Raw genomic sequence first — 27,214 nt, 5'->3', positions numbered from 1 at the left:
TGATTCCTTTTTTCTTTCTTTTTTTGTAATTATAGGTTTTTAATTGTATTTTTATCAAACATTTATGTAACTTGCACTGCAATTCCATATGTGTCTACCCAGAAGTAAATCTCATTGATTGCAATACAGCTTTCTCCCAGATAAAGGGGTGTAGAATTGTGGTCCAAATACATGGCATAAGCAGCCTGGAGCACTGGAAAAGGTTTTTTAAAAAATAAATATATTCCATTGATTCAGAGTCGCACACCGCTCTTTAAACCAGGGGCAGCCAATATGGTGCCCTGCAGATGCCATGATACCTAACTTCCATAATCCTTGACAACTAGCCATACTGAATAAAGATTATGGGAGTTGTATTCCGCAATGCCTGGGATGACTTCCCAATTTAGGCAGTGCTTATTAGCCGCTCAACAAAACAAGACATGAGTGTCACACTTATCCTAGTTACTGAGTACAGTTTCAACGGAAAACTACTAAACAAGAGAAAGGAACCAAACAGGGAGCACACTGCCGTCCCCCTCTGGTGGTATCCCTGAAACTAACAGGACCCTCTGAGTTTATTGCCTGGACTCACCTAGATCTGTGTTGTGGCTAGACAGAAGCTGCCGGAATTTCTCCAAGCGAGTTTTCTCACGCACCGTCATGGGAGGAGCCCCTGAAGCGTTTTGGTCAGAGATGCGAGCAACAAGCGGAATGATGGGTCGGAGTGGGAGGGATTGCTGTTTGTGGAGGGGGTTGCACACACAGGCATCCTCTAAAAGAGTTTAAAGAGGTCCATCAGGCCATGAGCATACTGGGCAGCGGCAAGCACTGTCTGGAGCTTCCAGAATCCACTACCATTCCCAATAAGGTCTGCACACCTTCACAAACATGCACAACAAAGAAAGGCTCCACACCTGTGAAGTTTCTCCCCCATCACTGAATGGGGATAGAAGCTCCACCAACTGAATTTTTTCCTGCCACGCTATTATTAAAAAGATACAAATGCAACCTCAACGAGCAGGAAATATAAACTCATGCACTCCTGCTGGGCAGCTACTCTGCTTCAACTGCACGTTCTGTGGAACAGAAGGAATCCCTTTAATGTAATATTTGGACTTTCAGTTCAACTGGAACAATGCTTTAGCAGCACAGGACAGTAGTGATCCAGGAGTCCTGCTCACTTTTTCTGGGCTAATAAGCAGTGGTGAAAGAAAATACCACATTATCCAGAATAGGCATCACTCAGTGGTTTGCATGGATGGCTCTCAGACCATTTTTGTTGCATAATTACTGAGGCAAAGATTCATCTGACCTGTCCTCCAACAATAAACACAGCTAGGCTCTCACTGCTCTCCATCCATCATCTCCTCAAGGTCAATCCTTTTGCTCCAATTTTCATGCTCTCCTTCCTTCCTTCCTCTTCTAACATGCTGGACAGACAACTCAACACATATGGGAGGAAGCAGAAAAACACAAAGGCAGTTTACTATCCCAAATTCCACTGACACCTCTATGCCAAGTGGCCAGTCAGTTTCCAGCAGATAACTGGAGGTGAGACATGGACTCTGGAGCCATCTGGTGGTGGTTCTGTGATAGGAAGGCTCATTCTCAGAGCTAAAAAGTAGAGTATGCTTTGCTTACTCCACTAGCACCATCACAAAAAGGTCTGGTCCATATTATCTAAACTATTTTGAGTATGTCTTGCATGCCTGTTCCAAAGTCCTTAGTGCAAAGCTCTAGGTCCCACCCACCCCCATCCAGTAAACCCTATTCAGATTGGTTCATTGTTAACTAAGAAGGCTTACTCATAGAAAGCTTGCCCCAATCACTTGCAAAAGGAGTAACACAAGAACTGTGCCCAATAGTGGGCCTGATTTGACAGGACACTAGGCTTTTATACCAGATCTGTGCATACTCTGCAAAAGTATATGTGCTGTAAAACTACACCAAGGTAACCTATATAGTCTGTGCCAACGAAAGCAAATTTCTACTAGCTGAATAAGAAGGATGCTACTGGATCAGACGAAGGATTCACCTATCCGAGCAACCAACCAACAACAGTGTCCACTAACGAGAGTTATGAAAATCAAGAGAAGTCACATATTATCAGTATTAATTTATTCTGCTCCTGCTAAAATGAGGCAAACAGAGAGCTCCATAAAGCACTAACTCAACCCCTCACCAGCTTTCAAGGTGTCAACAGGAATTGACCACGCATATTCAAATCTATTTTTTCAGCCATAAGAGAGAGATCATCCACATTCCTTGGCTAGAATTCAAGATCCTCAGAATGCTAAGTTCTGCACTTGACTCCCAAAGTGACCCTTGTGCAGACCTGTAGAACCCACACACCTTTGACAAGATCACATAGGGTAAAAAGGCCAGGGGGCCCTTACCAGGCGCTCTGGACAGCTGGGCCTCACTATTGGACTTGATGACCTTACAATTGGTTGGTGCTTCATTCAGAGCCACCTGGGGCCACTCGGGTTTCACACGCAGCCTGCTGTGGTTCTCCAGCACCTGGGCTGCTGTGGCCTTGGCCACCTTAGAGTTCAAAGTCTGGAAAGATGGGAAGTCCTCATCTTCATCATCCCCAATGTCCCAGGCGTCACTGGTGTCGCGGGCAAACTCGTGAAAACTGCTGGCCTTCTTATTCTTCATGGGTAGCGCGCTGATCTTTGACCGTTCCTTGATGAAGCTACAAAATAAAGGAAGCTGGCATTAATGCAATGTGGTCAAACTCTGCATCGCACCTTCCCCTGCCTATAGCCTAATTTGCCCTACTTGATTCCATTTCCTCTGCAGGTCAAGCCCCCACTGCCACTTCTCCATCCCATGGTACAGTTCCTTTCTCGTCTGGTCAGGGTAAAGAGAAGGATTGCAAAGTCTTCCTATAAGCTCTCCACCAAGTGCAAAGTTCAATGTCTGAACCAGTGAGCTTTGCAGTCTTGGCACATGGGACAGTGAGGAGAAATGCTTCTGCCAAATGCCTCGATGAAGAAAGGTTGCCAGTCTGAAGTATTGCTTGGCAAGCAAAGCAAAGGAGGAGACTGGATTCAACTTCAGGGAGCACATATGGAATCCTGGAGAACAGTAAAAGTGCAGGCGTACAATTTGAAAGTAGCCACAATAACATACTGCTTTGCTATCAGGTTAACATATACATAGAAGAGAGGCATAATCAGGCACAACTATTCTTTCATAAGCTGCATTTGCTTTGTTCTCAGTTAAATGAGTCAAAGTCCTTGTGCTATAAAGAGAAAGTTCACGTCCGAACAAGAAACTCAGAAAGCACATGAACTCCAGCAAGGTTAAGGAGACCAAGAGAGAAGCTGAGAACAAAGAAAATGGAAATGTCTCAAAACTACTTCAGAAAGCCTGGTCAAGAACAGCATGTTCAAGAGGTAAGCCAGACAAAGGCAATACAGAAAAACTAATGCTATTCCTTGAAGATGTCTTTGTTGAAGGGGACCACTTACATCCAAGTTACACCTTTTCTTAGAATTTTTATTTGCAAATGTGTCAAAAATAATAAAATATCATCAGCAGAAACTGACATTAAGAATGTTTCATTCATTTAAATTTACAGATTTATATAGTCAGTCCAAATAGGCACTGAAAAGAGATTAATGAGTATAAGCCATACACTCAAATGCAGAAAGAGCAGTGAGATCTTCAGACCCATGAGATATGCTTTGAAAATGGTAAAACTTTCATAAAGTAATGTTTCTGATGAAGGAGATTTTAGTCACATTAGGGAAGTAGTAAATCAGGACATAATCTGTTTGCATAAGAGGCTTGAATGAACTCAGATGCAACAATACTAAGCCTACCCTAGCTGATCACTAAAATCAACAGCAGTCAAATTAAAAACAAGGCCTCAAGGGAGAGAGTGTTCCAGAATTCAGGGGCCACCACAAAATAAACTCTGCTTCTAGCTGACAACAATCTAATGTCTGAAAGAGATGGCACCTGGAACAGGGCTTCACTGGCAGATTGCAAAAACCCCTTCTCCACCTCCCAAGGTAGGAAGGGGATACACTCTTTAAAACAACAGAAATTTAAGATCAGACTCAATTAATCTAGCATATTCTCATCAAAGGTTTTTAGTCAAGATATCCAGAGAAGTGGTCTTCACTCCCAAGATATCCCTCCCTCTTAACTGGCACTAACTAAGAAGAATCTATGATAGACAAATGGCTCCAAAGTTGTTCTATAATTTTATATTCATCTTGCAATGGCCCCCTTCAAAAACAAACACTGGGCTAGAGTGTCATGGATTCGAATGAATATAGGATTGTGATAGTCAACAGTTGAAAACCGCTATCAAAATGCATCAGTATTAGCAAACATTGTGATTTAGGGAACAATGTATTTATAAACTCCACAACAGCATGACAAGAGCGAGATGTTCAGCACAGGGGAAGGCACATGTTAGATTTATAATCGTAAACTGCCACAATCGCTTATATATAAAGACAAGCAACACATAAACTAGGGTGGCTCTGCATAGCTTGGATAGCAGCATTAAAGTCTTTGCCCTCCTTTTTTCCCTTGGAGAATCCCCTCTAGAGACTGACAAGGAGGTTAGACTCCATGACTCATGAATCCCTTGGGACATAACAGCAACAATTGTGATAGGAATGTCTTCCCATAGTGACTTAATAATGGGGCCACCAACTCATTACATGCCCAGTACTCAAGGGCCAAAAAACAGGTAAAGCTCAAATTGGTGCCTGATGGGGAATTTATTGGTCCAAATGGCATCCAAGGCATTTAAACAAAACATCCCTCATTGAGGCAATACTTGCAAGTTCTCCTACTCTAAAAAGTTCTTCCTTAGAGTTTTAGTTCACAAAGGACATCATGTAGTTTGTAATTCTTGGTCCCAAAGCCTGTGTTTAGCTCAAACACATTAGGTGGTAGTTAATTAAGTTTTGCTCAGAGTAAACCAACTGAAATTAGTGAACATGACTTCTTGTTGGTATCTGTCTGTCTCGAGAGACAATGGAGTGCACTTCCAAGGGTGACGTCAAACTGCTGCATTTTCAGCACCTAAGTGACCTTCCTGGGGTACAAGCCTGGGCAGTGTGTATGGAGAGCCTGGGCTGCCCAGATAACAAGACTCCGCAGAGCAATACGTTTGACACCAGCTTGGTTGGAAGGAGCTGTACAAGGTGCCATCCAACTGTCTTGGGAACTCCACTCCAGATTTGTATAGGGTTTACTCCTTAGCCTTGTCTTCTCCTGACTAAGTCTGTTAATTTCAGTGGGTCTACTGTAAGTAAAACTTAGCAAAATTCCAACAACACAGCAGTGTATGTTAAGCCATTAAATTTCACTTTCAGCATTTTTGGTGCTGCTCCCTTTCTCTCCATCCCACTTTTCTCTTTTTGCAATAGCTCCTGTGATCACCAACTAAACCGAGGCCTTGGAGGCTGGTAATCCACAGGAGAGAGCAAAATAACTGGACAGACAAAACAGACTTCTTCCCAGGGCAAAGCAGCACCATGTGGTGATGAGTGCTAAAGATCTGAGAACCAGGGAAGCTACTCACTTTTTAGTAAGCCGGGGATCCAGTGGAGGATGCTGAGCTCCATAGACAGGTTGAATGCTGAAGGGGAAACAAGAGACTCAAGTGATTTGTGAGCAAGTATTCTAGCCTCAGCAGTGAATATATCATGGGCCACATACAAGCAACGTCAATAACTCCCAGGTATCAAAATCACAGGAACAAACACAATCTGCTACCTAGAAAAGCAAAAACAATGTTGACAACCCACCCTCCTAATTCTTTTCTTGGCATCCCCTTTGGCCAGTCCAAAGAACACACATGAGAAAGATTTCCCATTTCGATAAGCAGCTCTTTGAGAGTTTCCTCTGCCCTCTGGCCCCAGTCAAAATATCTCCATCATTCTTTGCAGACTTAACAGAGGCAAAGCCACATGACTACATACAAGCTTAGTGCTTGTTCTTCTCAGCATGGATTATACAGCACATGGGGTGAAGAATGGGTCGTAAGGGCTATTGGTCACAAGGACAACTTTACTCGCACAGGTTAGGAAAACTGTACTCCTAACAAACAATTCAGACAACTGAGCTGGGGGGAAAGCTATGTGGAGGGGGGCCTAGGACTTAGCCCTCATTTCACTCATCTTCTAGCTACATGTGCTTCAGAACACAGAAGTAGGTAGAGGGCAAGACATAGGCTACAGGCTATTTAAATAAAAGAGTATGTGCACCCACCTCCCCCTTCCATTGGCCTGAGCTATCACAGCAGCCTATTGACTGGCAGGCAACGTACACATCAGTGAATAAAGCTTAAGTTCATTGGTTGGGCTGAAGTTCAAGTTGGATCATTTCTTTTCCCAAAACCGGTTTACCTGGTTTAGTCAACTTCACTGTTTAAATTAGCTATAGATGGAAACAACATCTTGATTTAGAGAGGCAGAAACACACAAGTGAGCAAGCAGGATGTGGCAATGAGATAAGAAAGCTAAGATAGCGAGGCACCAGCACACTTGCAGAAATAATGTTTGTTATTTCTTTTCTTCCCAAGTACGTATTATAAGACCTTTAGCTGTACTTTTCCCACACATCCAAACTACCCCAGAAAGTTGGTAGAGTTTGACAGGCGGAGAGATGGATGACATTAGAGGGAGAAACAGAGAATTAACTAGCCTGGCAGGATTTAAAGCCAGCTAAGCATTCCAGAGGCCTCGCGGTGGTGAACTGGCTTGGGACAGCACGGTCAATATGAGGTTAGAGAGCATGTGAACAATATAACACAGGGGTGAGCAGAAGAAAAATTAGGATCTACTGAGAGATCTGAAGTAGATCAGCAAGGATTTATGACTCCCAATTGTTTAACAGTGGGAACAGCAAAATGATTCTGCATTGCACTGCTGAAGGGTGGGGTGGGGGGGGGGGTAACCACAAGTGGACTTTTGTGCGGAAGGATGGTATTCCAAACAAATTCCTCAACTCAGAGTTATTTAATCCCAAGTGTATAACTTTTGCACTTAACTCTGGTTGTGAACCTTGGTATTCTAGAAAGCTTGAAGTCTAATGCAACAGCCTCATCAATTATACAGCCTTTATCCCAAACCTGAGGCCAAGATCACCTCTTAGGTCTTACCTCACTTTCTTCAGGGGCACATGCTCCTGAATCATCAAAAGAGGAGAGTTATCGCTCAATCCCATTCAGAGTGGTCAAACAATTGTTCAGAGTTTCCTCAAGCTTTCAAGTGCCTTCTTAATGAGTGAGGAAGGAAACCTAATCAGAATTGAACACTAAGTATATAGAGAAAGAATGTATTCCAATATAATTAGTGTTAAAAGTATAAGAGTTTGCACATGGGTGGGATGTGAAATCTCTCTTCAAGGCTGATAGCAGATCATCCCAGCTTGGCCCTGTCCAACAATAGCCAGAACCCTCCGCCAACAACAGTTTCCCCAGCAGCCATGTTTCCAAATAATAAAGTGTTTGGAGTGGTGCTGAGGAGAAACATATGAGCCTTTCAGGGTCAGACCTATCTAGTCCTGCATTCTGTTCCTGGTGGCCAATCAGATGCCTATGGGAAGCCCAAGGAAGAAGAGGAGGAGTTTGGATTTGATATCCCGCTTTATCACTACCCTAAGGAGTCTCAAAGAGGCTAACATTCTCCTTTCCCTTCCTCCCCCACAACAAACACTCTGTGAGGTGAGTAGGGCTGAGAGACTTCAAAGAAGTGTGAATGGCCCAAGGTCACCCAGCAGCTGCATGTGGAGGAGCGGAGACACGAACCGGGTTCCCCAGATTACGAGTCGATCACTCTTAACCACTACACCACACTGGCTCTCACAGGACAAGAGGGCAAAGATACTCTAGCATTTGTCTTCCAAAACAAGTAGAATATGACGCATGGTCCCTCGGATACTGGAGATAAGTTATAGCCATCACTGATAGACTTCTCAAAAGGATGCACACACCACCATGGTTTAAACTATGGAAGAAATGGGGGGGGGGGGCTTTTATAAAATCCACACACCTTACCTCTAACTTCATCCATTTTAGCCAAATCACACACATCCCCAAACAATGCTAAAAGCAATAAATATGGGAAGCATCCCACCATGCTCCACATCACCCCTTTGTAATTTAAGCACTGCAAACTCCCTGTTCACCAGCTTTGGGGGTGGGCACATTAAGGAGAAATCGTCTCCGGAATATGAAGTCTAGGACTTCTGCTTTCATATTTAGAAAGCCAGCCTTGTGTGTCCTGAAGTTCTCCAGAGAGTTTTCTTGGTATAACAAAGCAAAGATTCTCAGTTGCCGAGTTGCAATAGGCGTAATTAGTTGGTGTTTGCTTTTTAAAGCCTGGTTGATTCTCTTCGCCACCCGGTTTAGAAGTTCACTCCTATCAGAGCGTTTAAGCGCCAGCACGATAAGGAAGCCCATACGGACCCACGCCGATTAACCTATGCAAATGAGGAAGTGACTTCTGCTCCTGGGCAAAGTAGCAACCCAATGCACCTGTCCGCTGAGCAACCTGGCTGGCTCCGAAATACAAACGGCCCCGGGACAAGGGAGGACGGAGGCACCGGCGAGTCTCGTCGTTCCCCACGGCGGGTTTAGGAGCATGGGAGCTTAGCAAAGCCCATTTGCCCCGCGATCGCCAGCCTCGCCTCTCCGGCTGGCGATGGGCTTCTGACTGCAGCTGCTGCTGACTAACCGGGCCAGCCGGCGCCGCAGCGGAGAGCAATCGTGACGCGACCGCAATCCCGAGCTTCACCTCACGGGCAATGGGGGACCCACAGAGGTCCTCTCCCCAATTGCCCTGCTCCCTCTAGATGCGGGGAGGCTGCTAACCGGCTTCAGGACGAGAGCCGCGAGCCCTCACGAAGCACCTCCCTGCGATGAATGGCGGCGGGGAAGCACCCGCTGGAACCGGCGCCGCCAGCCGGCTCCCGCCTTCCCAGGGCACGGCTGCTTGGTGGGCGCCCACCCCGGAGACCGAGCCTCATGCGGCCGCTCACCTGCCCGGCAGCTTCGCGCTCCGCTTCCAGAACTGCTTGCTGCTTTCCGCGGCCATGGCTGGGGGGCAGAGGCCGAGCACCCCGCCGGCTCCGGGAGGGAGGGGACGAGCCGGAGCGGTGGGGCCCAAAGCCTCCGGCCGAGGCCGCTTCACCGCCTCCCTCCGGGAGCCCCGTTGCCAGGCCTCAGCGCCGACATCTTGGAGTCGGGCTGGCGCGGCCCAGCCATTGGTTGCCTGAGCCAGAGTCCCCCTAGCTGGCCAATCCTGAGTCAGATTCCTAAAGCAACGTGAAGCATAAGCGAGGTGGGAGGGGGCGCCGCCGAAGGGGGGGCGGGACCAGGAGCCGCGCGCAACGCGCGAGAGGCGGGGCGATTCGCCTAGTGATGCACAGAGGAGGGGGCGGGGGAGGAGGAAGGCTGCGGCGAGGGGGCGGGGGGAGCCACGTGCAGTTTGGTCGAAGCGGGAGGCGGTTTAACTGTCAAAAGTGGCCGTCCTCGCGGAGAAGCAGGAGCGGAAAGCCAGTGAGGGAAACCAAGGCAGGCGGGGGGCTGCCGCCTCTCTCAGGGAGGAAAATAATAAACAACGCTTTCAAATCTAGGCAGACTTTAAAAAAAAAATCATTAATTATTGGGAGACTGATGGTTCGAATCTTCCATTAAAAAGAGGACAATTTTTGCAGAGGCGCTACTTTTATGTGCTTTCTTCAGCAAAGTCACCTTCAGCGCCTACGTGAAACTACTCAGAAGCCCTCAGATTGCCCTCCCTTTTAATGTAGGTGTGCTGTACTTCACAAGGATAGATTTTAAACTGCACCCGTGGGGCATTGGTGCGAACAGAACACCCATTGGATCAAAATGAGTCCGGCTTACCCAATAGCCAGCTTGAGAGAGAGAATGCAAGAACTTATTTAACTTTGGCATGTTCATTCCTTTAATGTCGTGGGCACAGTCTGGATTTATGTTGGCGAGGGGCAGGACATCCACCTGTCATCTGCCTGGCTCTGTCTATCAGATTCGGAATGAAATCTCTCAACGACAAGTTGTTTTAAATTACTTCCTTTTGCCCCCAAGTGCTCCGAAAAATCTGTCAAAATCTTTCTACAATTTTTATTTTTAGTTAAGTATTTGTATTTATTTACTTGACGGGGGAGGCAGCTATCTATCCACTTGGACAGATAAGGTATCGGCATACAGATATTCCAAGTGTGTTACTCCTTTAATGTTTCTTCACAGGAAGCTTGCTATAAGTGGCATTGTTTTCTGATGCAGCAGTAATCCTTGGAAGAGATAAACAACTGGGGTCACAAGAGATCAAGTGAACAGACTCAAAATGGTGAGAAGAAATGTGCAGTATGATTTACCTTTGGCAGCAGTTAACATCAATACAAGTGCAAGTACAGAGCAAGTACAGAACATACCAAGCCTGCTCCCTTGTGCTCTTCATCCAGTGCACTTCTACTGCTTGTCAGAGAGGGAAGTAGTGACCACATTGCCACAATTCAGTCATGTGTATTACTTCAATTAGGAAACACATTTTTAGCATTTATCTTCTTCCCCATCAATGCTGCTATTCTGTGCTTTGCAACCACAAGCCATTCAAATGTTTTGAACTGTATATCCCATTAACCTCAAAACATGTACATGGCCACTGGCCCATCCTGTGGCCATAAAATGTGCTTTTAAAAATGAAAAATAAAGGATGATTATACAAGGCCTGTCTGTCACCACACTAGCAATCTGCCACTGGGCACAGTGGGACTGGGCCGGACTGCAGGGCACTGAACCTCAGCCTTGAGACACAGTCCTAGCTGCACCACTGAGAGTGATTGATAGCTGTTCTGTGCAACTGCAACACTATTTTTAAGGACTAATAATAATAATAATAATAATAATAATAATAGCACTGAGGCAGTAACACATAACCAACCATTTAGAAAATAAGGTTCAATGAATTGAACTAAAGAGAGCATCAGTCACCACCAGAGGTCAATAGAATCCTGTCGCAGTGTCTGGCACCTTTTCATTTCTTTAGCTGTATTCCTTGTGCTCATCCCCTTTTAATTTTTCTGCCAGAACTTCTTCTTAGAAACAGTAAGGTTTCAGTCTGTTAAGAACAATATAGTAATGATATTGCTTAAATCATTAATTAATTCCTGTTTGACTAATGAATTTCTTAGTGATTTCTTTCCTGCCCCCTTTACCTTTTTTCTTCTCCCTTTCTAACTTTTATTGGGTTCAACATTCTTTGCTGATAACTAAATGATATCAGCAAGCTTGCATTAGTTACTTTTCTGGATCTTATAATCAATTGTGCTGGAAAAGAAAGCAGAAAATGTACAAATGAGATGGAAGCACATTTTAAGACTGGGGGAAATGCAGGCTTTCAAAATCGGTAAAACAGATTTTAAAATAGATAGAAAAGGTGGCATGCTCAGTACTAGAACAAAACACTTTTTTACTAAAGAATTTGAATTTGATTATTTTAAAAAGCACAAAACTATTTTTATAACTATAGAGGAAAATGGATTGCTGTAGAATACTTTATAACAAATTCATTGAAGGAAAGGGACAAGGAGATTATCAATAAAACAGTAAGTCTGTCAAATTCAGTAAAACAATTAGAACCTAGATTTACAGAAATAGAGACGAGAATTAAAAATCATACAGAAGAAACAGGAAAATTAAACCTGACACTTCTAGGAATCTTTCGAGGTTGTGACCTGGATATACTCCAGAGTTTGGTACCCCAGGAGTTAATACAGGCAACAGAGATAAATAAAAAGTCATTTTTATTATATCAAAAGGGAATTAGCTGATTGCCTCAGAAAGGAATCAGCACATTTACTAAACATATTAAACAAAATCAATAAACAGCACACCAAGAATAGAATGAGGCTTGGGAAAGTTAAAACCATGCAAGAGTTATTCTTAGAAGCATTCCCAGGAACACATAGGAAAACTATGATGTGGTCAGGGAAAGAGAGTTGTCGGGGGTGGGGGGTTGTTGGCTGAAGAGGTTAAAGTTGTACTAGAATGTGAGGGTGGGTGCTGGCTTGAGCTGTTTATTTGCAGAAGAGAAAGGGGGAGTCAGAGGAATGATTGGGAAGGGCTTTGGGGGAGTTTTAGGTGAAAATCAGAAGAAAAATGGAAGACTTTGGGACAGTGGCTGAGATTACTGAGCATAGGGAGATCTGAGCTTTTGGGGTGAGAAAATTAGGGAGGAAGAAATTAGCATGAGAAAGGGGAAAAGGAGAGACTGGTATCCCCAAGAAAGAGGAGTCTGATTGCTTTTCAAAGTGTAAGGTAGAAGGGGAGGGAGGTGTTGGACAGCTGATGGGCTTTCTTTCTAAAGTTTAATGCCTTTCATTATTTTGTGAGCCTGAGGTTCAGTGTGTTGAAGGCAAGAGTACCTCTTCAGCAACAAAGGGGATAGGGGGAAGAAAAAGTGGGTGCGTGGGGGGAATCCATCAGAAAATTCCTTGACAATGAGGTGAGATCCCTTTAGTACCCAAAGGATTCCTAGCTAGTAAAGTGAAAAGCATTACCTGTTATGCCTAAGTTAGTCTCAAAAATTAGCATAGAAACAAATTCTCTCTTCCTGATAGTGAATGGGCAGTGTTTGAAACTCCCATTGTTCTAGGCCATTTTACCATTTTGCAACAGGGAATTTCATTATTGTGATCAGTTTCTGAGTTCTGGGTGCAGTACTGCATCTGAGATTTCAGATTAAAACTGCAGAGTAGAAGGAAAGGACGACCTTTTTCTGCCTCCCCACTTCCAGCTATTCTCTGAAGACTGGAGAAGAGACGCTCTTAAGAGTATTAGGGGGGTGGGTGGGCAGGGGAAGGACTAGACCACATGAAAAATGAGCATAATATTTTAGCTGCTGTTCATTCATTTTCAGCTTTGTATTCTTGTTATAAAAAAGTGCACCTAGACATTCCATTGTTGTGCCCATAATCTAGGTTTAAGGTACCATTTAGCTCCTAGCTTTCATATCTCAATTTCTAACACTGTGGATGGATGTTAAAAAAAAGAAATTATGTCAGCCAGAAAGAGCTTGTTTTTAAAAAGTTTGCAAAATGATTTCAAGAAATGCATCTTATTCCTCTGCTCTGGTGAGATGGAGTTTGACATATCTTTTGGACTTTTCAAGCAAAAGCCTCAGACTATTGAAATTTATTGCTTCCTAATTTGAGGAGAGAGTAGGAGGTTTGATAGCTGGGTGCCAATACCTTAGTTTGATTTGGCCTTTTACTTACTTCTGATTTACAAATGATAAGGAAAGAATGGCAGAGATTTACACTGAAAGGAAACAATACATTTTAGAGGCGCTGTTACAACTGGGCTGGTTTGGAATATGTGAGCCTGACTTTCTGTAAGGAAGACCTCTCCAGGCCAAACTTATTTCTGAGTTGCAGGCTATCATAGCGATACCTGGATATTTTTAGAGTTGCTACACAACACTTGGTGGGATGGTTCTGCCTCTGCAGATATCTATGCACTCTTTTGGATTCTTGAAGTCATGCTGCAAACATGCAATTTCATATGTTGCTGTTGCTTGTGCATCCAAGGTCACCTTCATGTGACCTGCTTACTGAGCCTTCATCCTGATTTGTTTGCACAATTTTTGTGAGGCAGTTATAAAACATCCACTGTTCCTTGCACATTCATTCTGATTTCTTTGCTGGAAGGTTATACAATATTGTGTTAAGCAACTGCTATTATCCCACAAATTCCCATCACTTTCCTTACATCAAAAGGGGTGAGTGTGTAAGTGGATTTGTTGACAAAGAGTGCATAATGTACTTAAATTGTGTAACGTGTATTTCTGGTAAACAATTGAATCCCACCCACAAGACAGGACAGTCTGGAAGCAACCTAGGTGTGCATCAATATATTTGCATTCTCTCCTACTCTGATGTTTTGTATTCATCTCTAGTTTGAACATATCTTTAAGCTTTCTCAGAGAGTTCTGGAAACATTTTCCATATCCTGCACTACTAATTCAGTTTAATTGCCTTTCAGGGGATTTTTGGAAGTGAGAAGATGATCATCCTGTTTGCAGGTGGTATCTGTGGTGTAGCTCCAAAAGCAGGATCTCTTCTAGCTGGTGTCTACATGATTCTGACAACCAATATGTACCTGATCTTTGAGGCTGGTCACCTAAATCGCTCCCTAACTCTGATACAACTGCATCAGGAAGAAAATTATTCAATTGGACCGATGTGGGTCATCCCATATTACTATTACACTGCAATCGCCTTGGCTGTTATAACTTATCCTATATGTTTCTACTTCCTCTTATCCATCCAGAGGCGAGACACTGTAGGATTGTTTATCTACATTGTTTGGATCATCTTCTATGATCTAGCCAACATTGTCCTCATAGTTCTAACAGCAAGGGCAGCTCTTTATTCAATAAGTGACTTGGAATGGTTTGGATTGGCCACCAGAATCCCCACAGACTGCTTTTGGCTTCTCTTTATCATAACATATCTTCTGATGATTATTGAAGGCAGAAGCACAGGGAGGATGTCACTGAAGACAAGGCGGATATCAAGACGTGTGTCAGAGCCTCCCAAGTTTAGGCTGGGTATCAATGCTAGGAGAGTTCAATAAGAGTTGTCAGGTAATTTGTTCAAACTAGCAGGCTTGGGACATAGCAAGATGAGTACAGTTCATCAACCTTGTATTGCTGGCCACTGGGAGCTTTAAAAGCCTCTGGTTATTGTTGCCTGCCTGGAACTGCAAGAACAGAGGGATTGTCAAACACTCAGCAGGGCCGCAAAACATGGGTTTGTCTTGCCAGAGTTGCAAATCTGGTGTATAAATTCATGCATTCTAAGTAGTGCTGCATGTGGTTTGACTTTTGTTTTGTTTTGTTTTTTTAAATTCTTATTACCTTATTGGATTGACCTGATGTCCTTAATAAACATATATTTCCTCTCCATTATATTTTGGATTATTCCCCCCCACCACAATCTTGTTTTGCCTGATTGAGTTACGAAGATATGTGAACTGTATCATCAGACTATTTGGGCAAGGCAATAGTTTCCTTTCTAACCCCTATAATCACAATGATATGCCTGTGGAAAACTGGGATCATGAAATTCCGTGGAAAAAGCTGATGTCTCTAACAACATATGTGCTTGGATGTGAAATGTCACAGTGAAGATTATTTATTGCTACATTATTATTTTTTAAGTAGTGTTTGTTCCCTTTCTTTGGCCAGAATGACACACTGCCTCAAGGTTACTAAATAATACAAATGCATAGGTGGGGACTTTGCAGGGGGAAAGCAGTTGGTAGTGCTTAACCACTCACAACTCTTCCCCAGTAGCTGACTTGATTTCAGCTGGTCCCAAGATTGAAAAGAAACCTGGTGAGGCAGAAAAGTCAGCCTAGGGAGAGTTCAGGGAGAAAGTGGCAGGAAGCGGAAGGATAGAGCATTCTCTTTCTCTCTCTCTCTCTCTCTCTCTCTCTCTCTCTCTCTCTCTCTCACACACACACACACACACACACACACACTCCTTCCCTGACAATGCCTACCTCACAATCCCACACTCACGTTTTTCAGCAAACACACTTTGGCAAAGGTTGGTGTAAGTCAAGTAGTTGTTTTTCTTGAGCTTCTTTCCTTAACCAAAGCGCATTTTTCTGTGGGGGGGGGGGAGGCATGGAACAGTGGTGCAATCTCTGGAGGTATAGATTTTTCCCATCTTTTTCATAGACATGGTTTTGTTATAAAATGATGTTTTTGGGCAGTCAGGTCCACTTGCCTCTTCACACCTTCACAACTGCCGTTTTATTTGGCAACATTTTAGCAACAGTGTTTAAAAAAACAATATTGTAATTGGCACTGAAAAATAGGAAGGTGACAGTTCAACTTGGTTTCATACCCAAATAATTCATCTTAATAGTTGTGGAAATTAGAGCGTAATTCAAAAAACAAAAATATAACCACAAGGGACATGTTTCTCTATTAGTTACTACTCTCTAGTGTATGGCTAGGAAATCTCAGGCCTGAGGGGCCAAATGCAGTTCTCCAGGATTGTCACCAGACCATATCCCTTCCCAGGCCCCACTCCTCACTGGCCCTACTCCATTCACTCCTTGTGTGTTCTTCACCTGGCTGGAATGTGTCCTCGAACTGCAGTAATGCTTCTTACTTACCCGAATGGAGAGAAGTGGGTATAGAAACCTCTGAATTGCGGATGACTTGAATGTTACCTACTATACAAAGGCCAGAGGCACTACAACTCGCCTTAGCCCCATCAAGCACAGCCAATGATCAGGTTGTGGAAGGTTCCTTTACATCAAAACAAGACAGAGAGGTACAACTGTGTGTCATTTGCACACTGATGGCACCGTACTACAAATGCCTAGACAACACAGCTCTCCACTGGAACACCTGCACTCTGCCTTGCTGGCCCTTTCTCATCTGTCCTGGGAGAGTGGAGCACTGACTGACTCCAGCTACAAAAGCTGAAGCTGTTGAACAGGCTGGAGTATTGTTTAGGGGGGGTTGAGAGAGCTGTTGCTGTTATGGATACTATTGTTGTATCTTTAGTTTTAGATCTTATGATTTACGTGGAAATTGTTTCATTTGGTTGTGTACTTTTTGATGTATTTTATTTATTGTTTATGACTTCTGTTATGTTTCTAATTGTGTAAATCTTGTCATGTTGTAAGTCGCCTTGAGCATAGTTTCAACTATGGAAAGGCGGCATACAAATAAAATGATGATGGTGATGTTTCAGATAAGTGTCTGATAGCATAGGACATAAAATGGACCCTTGTAGGACCCCCTAGTACTACTTTCTGGTCATGACTCTGCAGGTAGGGGTTGAACCACTGTAATACAATGCCTGCAACTTCCATCCCCCTGGGTTCAGAAGGAGACCATGGTCAATGGTGTCAAAAGTCTTGAGAGACTGGGGAGAACCAACAAGGCTATGGTCCCAATTGTCTCCTGATATTCTGTCATTAGTTGGGGGAACCGGGTGTTTTAGTGGTAAAAGGAGGCTGAAGCCAGTTTGAAATGAATCTAGATAATTGCTTCGTCCAAGCATAACTGCACCTGCCAGTGGCCACCCTGTCAGCCACCTTGCTCAAGAAGGGAATATTAGAGACTGAATAGTAGTTTTCTTAAAACCCTTGTCTCTTCAAGTACAAGCCTTACCACCACCTTTCCTTGGGTGGTGGGCATAACTCCCTCTCATAATGAAACATTAACCAATACCTGGATTCATCCAATCAATCCCTGCCCCTACAAAAATTTTCAGCCATGATGGATAGAGTTGGAGAGAACAGGTAGCTGGCCTCACTGGAGTGTTCTGTCTATGTGAACAGGCTGCAACAACTGAAACTGATCTTGCAGTTTGAAACACTGCAGCTGGCTGGCAAGAAGAAACATGAAGGAATTCAAATGCATGCATGCTGTTTGCATTGTGGGGTGATGATTTTAAAACTGTGTCTGTCTGGGTACTAGCCTGCTCCCACCCACCCACTCCAGCTCAGCCTACAGATTTGTAACAAACAGATATATAAAAACACAAGTCTCTAGCGCTCTCTTCACAAGGTAACTCTATAAAGGTTGTCTATGAAGTTTCCTATATAATGCGAAACACCACACAGCACCAAAGTTGGTTACATTATGCTCCCATAACAAGCCAGCAGATGGTGCTGTTTCCATGTAAAAAGTTAAGATGGGTCTAGTTTTTGTTTTGTTTTGTTTTGTTTTGTTTTGTTTTGTTTTGTTTTGTTTTGTTTTGTTTTGTTTTAAAAGCAGCTATGGAAAGTGGAAATAGCAACAGAGGAGGTAATTTTGATCAGGAAAATGACACAGGGTTAGACATCACCTCCCACAGTGCTGTTGCTTATTTCAAGCTGACAAGCAACCCACAGCTGCATTTACATAAAATAAAATAAAAAAGAATTAGGTGGTCCAATCATGAAACTCTCACATATAATTTGACACACTGCCTATTTGGGAAGCTGCTTTGAGAATAGTAGGTTCATTGCCGTGCTGACTGATGAGAAATGTAGTTTCGGAAACATTAGCTGCAATTAATTTTCATATATTGTTTCATGTCCTTGTGGGACCCCAGTACTCATCCAGCACTTATTTTGCTTGTTTGAAAGGCATTTTAAGAACCTGTCCTCTTTAAATTTTGCTCGTTTAATGGATATACAGCTGCCACTGTTCTATAAAGCCAGCACTGGTCATCCTAGATTGATTACTAAGCAAAGATGGGAAAGGTTAACACTCTCCATTCCCAATTCATTGAGAAAATAAGTTAGTTCTTTTATAGAATTGCAGATAACTCTTTGCCTGTTCAAATGATACATAACAGTGTTCAAACGACACAGATCTGGGGAGGAGTATGAGTCGGTGTTGGGCTCATGCATTTCTTCCTTCCCTGCTGAAAAAATATCCCAAGCAAAGCAGGAGATACTGCATTTCTTTGAACATAGGCCCTCCATTACTCTGTGAGATCAAACATCCTTTCATGAGGTACCCGCCCTTAGCAAAATGATACATATGGGAGTATGTCTCACAAAACACCTTGGGAATGTCAGGACTCCAAACACCAGTTGCTATGTAACAGTAAGCAAACACCTTGCATGGTGCTAATGTTGGTGCTTCTATTTCCTGTACATGCTTGTCAACACAAAGTGCATTCATCTCATAGCGATAGCAATTGCATCTGGTGGTGTTTGGCAGTATGCTTGCTGAGAGGGGCTATTTCTCCATGAGTCTTATAAGAGTGGCAGGAACACTCAAGAGTTGGAGAGGGGCTTTAGCATCCCATCCCATCAACATCTGCCTTAGCCACCCCACTGCTACAAGTTGAATCACCTATCTGGACCAGTGATGAGATGCCCCAGCCTTTGGATGGACATAATTCCCCCCCCCAAAAAAAATGATTAAAAGTCACACACTAGCAAGCCGCCATATTTTTAGATTTGACAGTGGGGCAGTTTAGGAAGTGTTGCTTCTGCCACATCAAAATGTGTTGTTAGAACTAATACACACATGCAATGATGCCCAGGGTGAAAATGCAAGCACTGCTAAGGTTCTATATGCCATGTTAAAGGGTGATGGTTGGTTCAAACTTGTTCATTCAATTCAGAGATACAAAAATAATCTGAATCTGAATTGAATATGGATGTGAACTACATATAAGTAATTAGAAACCAAGTTCATTGTGTCATCCTACGCAAACACAACGGTCATTGGTCCTTGATTGCCATACATGGAGAAAGCATGAGAGGACAATTCCCCTCCTTAGCCCTGCTTATAACTGCCTGTTAAAGACTCCTTCAAATGATTATTCAAAGCTTTTCTCTCCAACACAGAAGGCAGAATAGAAACTTCGAAGCTTAGAGTTGGAAGGGACCCAAGGGTCATCTAGTCCAACCCCCTGCAATGCAGGAATCTCAGCTAAAGCATCCATGGTAGATGACCATCCAACCTCTGCTTTAAAACCAACAAGGAAGGAGAGTCCATCGCCTCTTGTGGGAGTCTGTTCCACTGCCGAACAGCTCCTACTGTCAGAAAGTTTTTCCAAATGTTTAGTCGGAATCTCCTATCTTGTAACTTAAAGCCATTGGTTCGAGTCCTACCCTCCAGAGCAGGAGAAAACAAGCATGTTCCCTCTTCCATGTGACAGCCCTTAAGATATTTGAAGGTAGTAAACAGCAATAGAGGCACTGCAGTCTGGAGCACAAAGACTACAATTTTGGGAAGTTTCTGTGAATGCCCACAAGATGAGTAAGTCAGTCAAGTGTTTGTGTTGTGGAAACCTTTCGTACTTTAGGCCAACTGCCCCGGGGTTAATTCACTAAAAAACAATGAGCATTCTGCAACCCAGAGAGAGGGTTGGGTGCATGGGAGGTGGCTGGTGGTGTGTTGGATTGTTATCTTCACTGAGCCAAAGATGGCGGCACCTTAACTGCGTGATGGTGGCTGATAGCAGATGCTGCATGTCTACTTTCCCCGACTTTAACATTCAGGTTGTGTCATGGTCCTGTGTTTCCCTGACATCTAAATACACTCACACACTCTGCAACCACATTGCTGTCTGTGGCTGGGAGACAGGATGTGCTGAATGCTGTCAGGTCACAGCACCAAAGATCCCAGACCTTAGGAAAGATGGAAAATTAAGTGTTTGGTGGTCATTTCCTATAATGTGACATTTGACCCTGCGTTTCAGTGAACTGGCAACAAAAGTCTGCCACAACCATTTTTTGAACAAGCTCAATTAACTACAAACTCCCAAATCTTGTTTTCCCCCTAAAACCTGTGGCAAGGTTTTGAGCCAAATGTCATGTTTTGTGCTGCTCCCACAAGCGTATATTGACTTGTCAAATAAGATTTCATAGTTTACCACCCACAAAGTTAAATCTGCTTCAAACCTCCTGCTTTCTTTCCATGCTCTTCTATGGGCCTCAGCTTTTGAAAATAATGTGCATGTACTTACTTACATATGCAGTGCAAGGCCCAATGTGCTGTAATTTTCATATTTCATTTTCCATGGGATCCTTGCTGAGTGAGGAGACTCATGTCATTTCCGTTACTGACATAGCAAAGGGTGGGGGAAGATAGTAACTTCCTACTGTGGCTTGTTTCTATCATTGGATCAGCCTCTGTGCAGCTTGACTTTCTGGTCACTTTGTCTCCGTTGTGGGAAGTTTTTCTCAGAATAAGTAACAGTCAACCAACACTTACGGGAATAAGGGTGGGCCTACGGCAGTCTCACTAACACACATAAGCGCAAATTTAATTGAAATTCATAGGACCTGCTTCCACGAATTGCATTTAGGAGGCCAATGTTTGAAGGCAAGCAGGCTGGTGTTGATAGCTGAACTAATTTAAGGGCCACCCTACATGGTATGTGAGATTTCCATGATCAGATCTTCTGACATTTTAAGAAGTGGAATACTGCATAATTGCAGTGGATTGCTGCTTATTTCAGAGCCATGGTATTATGTGTAAGTAGCCCTTTTCCCCTGTGCCATTTTCCCAAAATTGTCCCACTGAAACTGCAAGCTCATCCTTTTGGAAAAATGGCACCAGGAGAGGGTTAAAACCCCCTCTTATTCAGAAGGCAACTGCTCAGTAAGTATTTAATTGAATTTTTTAAAAGCCCACAAATAACTTTGTATTTTGCAAAGTTTGCCTCTGAAGAAAAATGGTATATAAAGGCCATTTATCCTGCTGTAAGATTTGGTGAAAACCAATTTGGTGTTCACAAGAGAATTAGGAAGCACTGGAAGCTCAGTATCTGTATTTGAACCTGTATCTGCACCTCCTGCAGGCAATGTATTAAAAAGAATTGCAGCTAAAACTATTTTGGAGAGCAAAAGATTGTGTGCTCTTTTTTTTAATGAGCTTTGCCTCTTCACAAAACAAATGGTAACTGTGGTACAGAAACACCCTTCAGGATATAAGCCTGTGCATATTTGCCTTGGAGTAAGGCCCCTGGAAATCAGGGGACTTCACTAAGCCAAAAGGGAGTTAAGGTTGCAACTTAAATAGTACACCAATTGCTGGTGTAACAAACACATAACCCATGTGAAAAACTCCAGTCACACATGCATGCAATAACAAAAATGGGGCAGTCCAATGGGTTTGGCCATTGTAGTGGCAGAGCAGAAATCGTCAGATATGGGCAAGTGAGGAAAATATAGGGTTAAAAAGGCAAGGCATTCCCCAACTTTCTCTTCTGACTCATTAACTAGCCCCTACCTTCTCCCAAAACTAGAATCCACATTCTAGGTTGGAGAATTTATGTTGCAATATAACTGAAACATCCATACCCAAAGTAGTTTATTGGTACCATTAACCCAGCATTTGCAGGTTAATGCAACCTTCTGTGGCTTTTTTCTGCTGACATTTTCTAGCCGGAAATAGGGCTACAAAAAATTTGAGTTAAACATTTTGCAGTAACAGTGTGAATATGAAACAAACTGCGCATCCAAAGTCTAGTACTGCCCATTGAAGAGCCAGACATCCGATTAAAATCAAGTTTTCATTTTTATTTAAAACTGCATGTATAAAAAAAATAGCAATTCTGAATTCCCTGTACAGTATTAGCTATTAACAAAACCAGCAGACTACACACCAAATTACTTATAGAAGCTTGACAATGTTGAAGTCCAGGGTATCTCGCTCCACTTTAAGTAAGAAGAGTACTATGTACATATGCCCTCCCCCCACCAATACCTGTGAAAACATGTCTCAAACATTCGGGGAGGCTGAACAGCCACAGCTGGAACTATTTACAGATGGCTGAGTGGCAGGTCAGCTACTCCATACAGTGGCAAGACATCAAACAGACCAGAATAGGCAGAAAATAACCCAATGGAGGAAGGAAGTTGGGAAAGGGGAGGAGAGGGGCAATGTGACAGGATATCAGGTCAGCAGCTGTAGCGGTGAAGTGTAGGCTAAGAACCCACATGATTCATAAATAAAATAAATAAGATCCTAAAGTTAGGATATTCCATTAAAAAACCCTAGAAATAAATTAAAAAAAACAGGAGTAAAAACATTATAAACTGCAATCTTCTGTACACCAAGCTTTGTTCCTGTATTGATCTGTACAAATTTACAGTTAATTGGGTTGCATTGTTTGTGCACTTGAGGATGCCTTCACGTGAGAGGCGGCAAGAGCCAACTCAGAGTTCATATTGGACAGCACAGAGCTAGGGTTTGCTAGTGGATCACCCGCAGCCTCTTTTCAAGCAGTTCTTTTAGAAGGTGGAACAAACCAAAACCCAGGTAAATCTTGAGGCAGCAGCAAGGAAGGAACGCTCAAGTATTTTCTTTCCCCCAGCACAGCTCAGTTGCAACTGAAGGCACTCAGAACATGGTGACACAGTGAAGACAGGGGCCAGTCCAAATCGGTGTTTCCCCATCCCAGATTCCCCCAATTGAGAGTCTGCTCTAGTTGTCTGCTCCACTTGTTTCATATTCTAGGATTCAGCAGGTTATGAACACGCATGGAGTTGCTCAAGTCATCTAGTGGCAAGGAGGTTTGCAAAGCGGGACCCAAAGAGTTTAAATCCACTCGACCAGGAGAGATGGTTTTTTCAGGCTTGGAAATGTCTCCAGGCAGCCTGTGTCTGCAATGAGATGATGGTATTCCTGTAAAAATCCCCACTCAGCCAGAATCAGTAGGGCAGAATTCTGTTTTGCACCCCAAAAGGATGAGACACACTGCTATTTTCTAGACTCGTGCAGTAGACTGTGCAGGTGGATCTCAGCTGTTTCCTGAGACAGGAGAACTTCTTGCATCCAAGAATGGTTCAGAATGTCTTCAAAGGATGGTCGGTCAGAAGGCCTCAGAGCTAAACACCACTTAATAAGATGCTGGCATTCTGCAAAAAGAAAGGACAAAGTTGAAATAGGTGCATTGCTGAGGAGAATCTACAAAACAGGACACTGATGATGCAACAAAATCTCAACCTGCTTATAAAACAAGACTGTTTTACATGGCTGAAACAATGGTTAACTAATGTTTGCTTTGCTATTCATACCAGGGTGTGTTGGCTTCAAGTTTGACATCAAGGGAATGATTCAAAATCTGACTGGAAGCCCAATAACAGTGTTTTGGGAACACTTGCTTCTGCAATTTAGATGGTAACACACCACTTAATTTCAAATTCTAGGTCCCCCCCCCCCCCGCCTCAGCAGCTGAAGTGCTACTTGCATGCTTTAGCATATAGCAGTATCATCTAATATAAAAGATGTTGGGGATCATCAGAAATACTTCCAAGTACTATCCCTCAAAGCAGAGAGTGGATGAGCCCTGTCCGCTAAGTTATCCCCTATCTCATAAGAGCAGCAGACACTTACCAGGAGAAATCCTTTGCCGAAAATAAACTTGACCTCTTACGATCTCCTCATCATGTTCAAAGGGGATATCACCACAGACCATGTCATAGAGCAGTACTCCAAGCGACCAGACAGCAGCAGATCTACCATGGTACCTGTGGTAGCGAATCCATTCTGGAGGACTATATACACGAGTCCCTAGAAGAGAAAGAAGAGGAAGGTCTCATCATGAGGTTTAAAATTCTACAAATCACCTCAGTGGTGATTTTTTTCAGCGCTTGGACACACTGATCAAAGGACCAGGAACATCAAGTGAACTAGTTTTCAACTATGACAATGCAGTTAGTAAACACCAGGTATGGACTTCTGAAGACAAGCTGCTTAAGATGTTGACAAAGATTGAATGTACAGTATGATGGGGTGGCTTTATCTTTTAGTTCTGCATGTGGTGATGCTGAGATGCAGCTTACTTGCACCACTGCAGTAGCTCTTGGCACCCTTTGTTGTAGTATCTGATCTCTCTCCCCCACCCACCTCCTTGCTGGCAGGAAGCAAGGATACTGAGGTCAGAGCTGCTAGTCTGGTTTCCAGCCACGTGACTCTTGTTTACAAACTTTGGGTTGTAAAAAAAATCCGCATGAGCCACCAGGGGGCACCAGAAGCTTGAGTATTTGTGCAAGAAAGAGGGCAACGGAGGGAGGAGCAAACCCACCCCTGGTCATTAACCGTTAAATTAAAAACAAAACAAAAAATGCAAGGCAGCTCATGCCACTCAGGAACCCAGAGGCAAAAAAACACACAAACAAACCAAACTGAAAGCCAGCCGTGATTTTTTGAAAGTCAACAGCTCATGAAAAGAGTCGTTAGCAACGGCTAGAAGCTTGGTTTGTTTTCTGGAAACAATTAATGTCTGTGAGCAGCTCCCATTTCTATTCAAATCTTCAGTACTTGCATCTCCTTTCCCCCACATGCACATTTTGTTAAACAAATTATTGATTTGTGCTTCTTAGCAGGGAAGGTAAAGTGAGATGAATGTAAACAGATCTCTTCCAGATTAGATTTCACAACATTCATGCCATGACGAAAAGCAACTTTCCATTTAAAATGATTAATTTAGTGAGGTGGCAGAGGCAGCAGATCTTAGTAACTACCTCCTCCGCTTTTTTGTACTCTGCTCTTCGTAGGGACAAACTACAAAACCCTTTCAGTCATCTATCAGTTTTAGAAAGATAGAAATCCACATACTTTAAGATTTTCCCTTTAGTTACAGATTTTGATTAGCATTCAAGGTTTTGAACAGTATGCCTGCAAACATGTTTACATTCAGCCTTGCACTTCTGCACTCCCTCACAAGTAAATTAGTAGCCACTCAGATTTACAACATATTTACTGCCTAGTTCCCTCACTTTCTATTTTCACACCACAAATAAGACAGTAGGTTCAGGCTCATAAAAAACCACTAGCAAAGTCTAGCAGTTGATTGGAGTTAAATCGCCTATCAACAGAAACTGTGTAGGCAATAGGCAATCAGGATAAAATGTATTTCATAAGAAGAACAAGTCCTACAGCTCAGAGGAAGAACATGTTCCATTGCTGCAAAGCACTCAAACCCCGGGAACACAGTGTTTCAAAGAGGAAATTCCCTGGCTCAAAGCAGTGAATGGAAATTGACAAGACTCACCATCAAAGTCAGTGTACACTGTGTCCTTGAGCAGCGCTCCAGATCCAAAGTCTATAAGTTTGAGCTCTCCACTGCTCAGGTCAATCAGGATATTCTCGTCCTTGATATCCCGGTGCAGAACCCCACAGCTGTGACAATGTCGAACCGCCTCCAAAACCTGATAGAAAAAGCTGCGAGCCAAGTCTTCGGGCAGAGCACCCCGCTCCGTGATGAAATCAAAGAGATCCTGCACGGGATCAGGCCGTTCCAAAACCAAAATAAAACTGTCTGGCCTCTCAAACCAATCCAGGAGCCGGATTACGCCCCGAAAGCCAGAGCCAACCTTCTTCAAGAGCAAGATCTCCATCGGTACCCTCGTTCCACCAGGCTGCAATGTGATTTTTTTGGGGGGGGGGGGGGAGAGAGAGAGAAAACAGGATTCATGAATAGGAGAATCAATCGACCTGCATTGTGGCAGATCACTGAAAGCTGAAAGAGATTCTCTCGAGCAACACGGGGGCATTCCTCCGATCAAACACTTACCAATTCCCCCCATTCCGAAACCCGGTCGCGGGACACATGCTTGATCGCCACCTACGAAGATTAAAGAGGGGGAAAATGGAGTGAGCGAACAGGACCGGTAGAAAGAAATGCCATGGGTGGCGGGGAGGGAGGGGGGACTGGAATGAATGGAAGGGGTATTTTTTTGGGAGAAAATTGGGGTGAGGGGAAAACGTAGAGGGAGAGCGATGGGGAGCAAATGGGAGCACAATCCACCCGCGGCCAAGCACTCACCGGAGCTCCATCCGCCAGCCGGGTCCCCGAGTAGACCGAGCCGAAGCCGCCACTGCCGAGCAGCGGGCCCACCTGGTACAACTTCTCCAGGGGTTCCTTTTCTTTTCCTGCGAAGGGAGAGAAAACGAGGGGTGGGGAGAGGGGGGGAGGTCAGGCCACTGCGCCTCCTCAGCAACGCTGCTCTCCCTCCCGCCCGATCTCTCCGCATCAGCCGCTCCCCAAACAAAACAAACCCCTGGCCGCCACCCCAGCCCCGCCTTCGCCTCACGACCCCGACCGACCGTGAGGGGCGCCTGCAGGCCGCCCGACCCCCCCCCCCCATCCATCCTCCGCCCCTCCGGTGTGGCTGACCTGGCAGGGGCTTGACCGGGTGCAGGTCCCCTCCGGGCGCGGAACACAGGTGGGCCAGGGAGTTGATCTTGGAGAGCAACATTCCCGCCCCGTCCGCGTGTTCCAAGCAGGCCGGGACCGGCGGCGGCGGCGGCGTCTCTGAGGCAGCTGCTGCTGCTGCTGCTGCTGCTGGGTTGGCGTCTCCGAGGCACGGGCGGGAGCTGCGGGCGGGGTCGTGCCGGGCCAGCCTGCTCCCTCCCGTGTGGCGCGACGGCCCCGGCCTCAGCCGCCTGTAGTAAAGTGGGAGGGAGCAGCGCCGGGGCGGAGCCGGGGAGAGCCGGCGGGCAGGTCTCCAACAGCGGCGAAGCTCCGCCCACCGGCGCCGAGCCGGCCAATCGGCGCCGCAGCCGCCAGCCCGCGCCTCGGCTCTCCGTCAGAATGGAAAGAGACTCGACGTGGCGGGAAGGAAAAGGCGCCAAAGAGAGGGGGGAAGGAGGAGGGGGCGGCGGAGGGGGGCGCGAGGCTTGCTCGGGACCTGTGGCGGGAAAAAGGGAGAAGACAATGAGCCAGACAGGCTCCCCGGGGG

General features: G+C 44.4%; 3 protein-coding genes across 8 annotated transcripts in view; 1 reads left to right on the top strand and 2 right to left on the bottom strand.

The window, feature by feature from the left end:
* The window catches only part of TBC1D22B (TBC1 domain family member 22B), a 41,800-nt gene extending 32,529 nt beyond the window's left edge, over window positions 1-9,271 (bottom strand). Inside the window, exons 1-4 of one of the 2 annotated variants that reach the window (XM_081010476.1) lie at window positions 9,001-9,271; window positions 5,540-5,596; window positions 2,379-2,680; window positions 575-754 (exon numbers count right to left, since the gene is read on the bottom strand). In XM_081010476.1, the coding sequence (XP_080866602.1) occupies window positions 575-754; window positions 2,379-2,680; window positions 5,540-5,596; window positions 9,001-9,056 (595 nt within the window). In that variant the 5' untranslated portion in view covers window positions 9,057-9,271. Of the gene's footprint in view, window positions 1-574; window positions 755-2,378; window positions 2,681-5,539; window positions 5,597-7,120; window positions 7,201-9,000 lie in introns of those variants that run through there. The other variant, XM_081010475.1, reaches the window with a different exon arrangement.
* Window positions 9,272-9,428: 157 nt separating this feature from the next.
* TMEM217 (transmembrane protein 217) lies at window positions 9,429-14,951 on the top strand. Of its 5 annotated transcripts, XM_081009164.1 has the most exons (4): window positions 9,429-9,770; window positions 10,232-10,333; window positions 13,835-13,883; window positions 14,027-14,951. In XM_081009164.1, exon 4 carries the CDS (start codon window positions 14,048-14,050, stop codon window positions 14,618-14,620), a length of 573 nt encoding a protein of 190 aa, XP_080865290.1. In that variant the 5' UTR covers window positions 9,429-9,770; window positions 10,232-10,333; window positions 13,835-13,883; window positions 14,027-14,047; the 3' UTR covers window positions 14,621-14,951. The 5 variants fall into 5 exon arrangements, with proteins under 5 accessions (XP_080865290.1, XP_080865291.1, XP_080865287.1 ...); XM_081009161.1 differs by lacking the exon at window positions 13,835-13,883 and having other exon boundaries at window positions 9,430-9,770; window positions 10,232-10,331; XM_081009162.1 differs by lacking the exon at window positions 13,835-13,883 and having other exon boundaries at window positions 9,430-10,114; window positions 10,232-10,331.
* Window positions 14,952-22,024: 7,073 nt separating this feature from the next.
* On the bottom strand, window positions 22,025-26,947 carry PIM1 (Pim-1 proto-oncogene, serine/threonine kinase). The gene is made up of 6 exons (XM_081011972.1): window positions 26,650-26,947; window positions 26,299-26,405; window positions 26,047-26,097; window positions 25,525-25,891; window positions 23,865-24,041; window positions 22,025-23,386 (listed from the first exon to the last, which is right to left on the bottom strand). Exons 1-6 carry the CDS (start codon window positions 26,729-26,731, stop codon window positions 23,229-23,231), a joined length of 942 nt encoding a protein of 313 aa, XP_080868098.1. The 5' UTR covers window positions 26,732-26,947; the 3' UTR covers window positions 22,025-23,228.
* Window positions 26,948-27,214: the final 267 nt, after the last annotated feature.

The sequence above is a fragment of the Podarcis pityusensis genome, assembly GCF_964106645.2.
Source record: "Podarcis pityusensis genome assembly, chromosome: 6".
Taxonomy (NCBI): domain Eukaryota; kingdom Metazoa; phylum Chordata; class Lepidosauria; order Squamata; family Lacertidae; genus Podarcis; species Podarcis pityusensis.
Note: the sequence above shows the minus strand (reverse complement) of the source record. Positions and strands in the feature narration are given on the sequence as shown.

What these genes read in the sequence shown, in the direction of transcription:
- PIM1 (XM_081011972.1), bottom strand. Translation starts at nt 26,731, where the DNA reads ATGTTGCTCTCCAAGATCAACTCCCTGGCCCACCTGTGTTCCGCGCCC. An exon ending in GGCTGGCGGATGGAGCTCCG is followed by an intron (nt 26,098 to 26,298) that starts GTGAGTGCTTGG and finishes TAATCTTCGTAG; the next exon opens with GTGGCGATCAAGCATGTGTC. An exon ending in TTTCGGAATGGGGGGAATTG is followed by an intron (nt 25,892 to 26,046) that starts GTAAGTGTTTGA and finishes ATCACATTGCAG; the next exon opens with CCTGGTGGAACGAGGGTACC.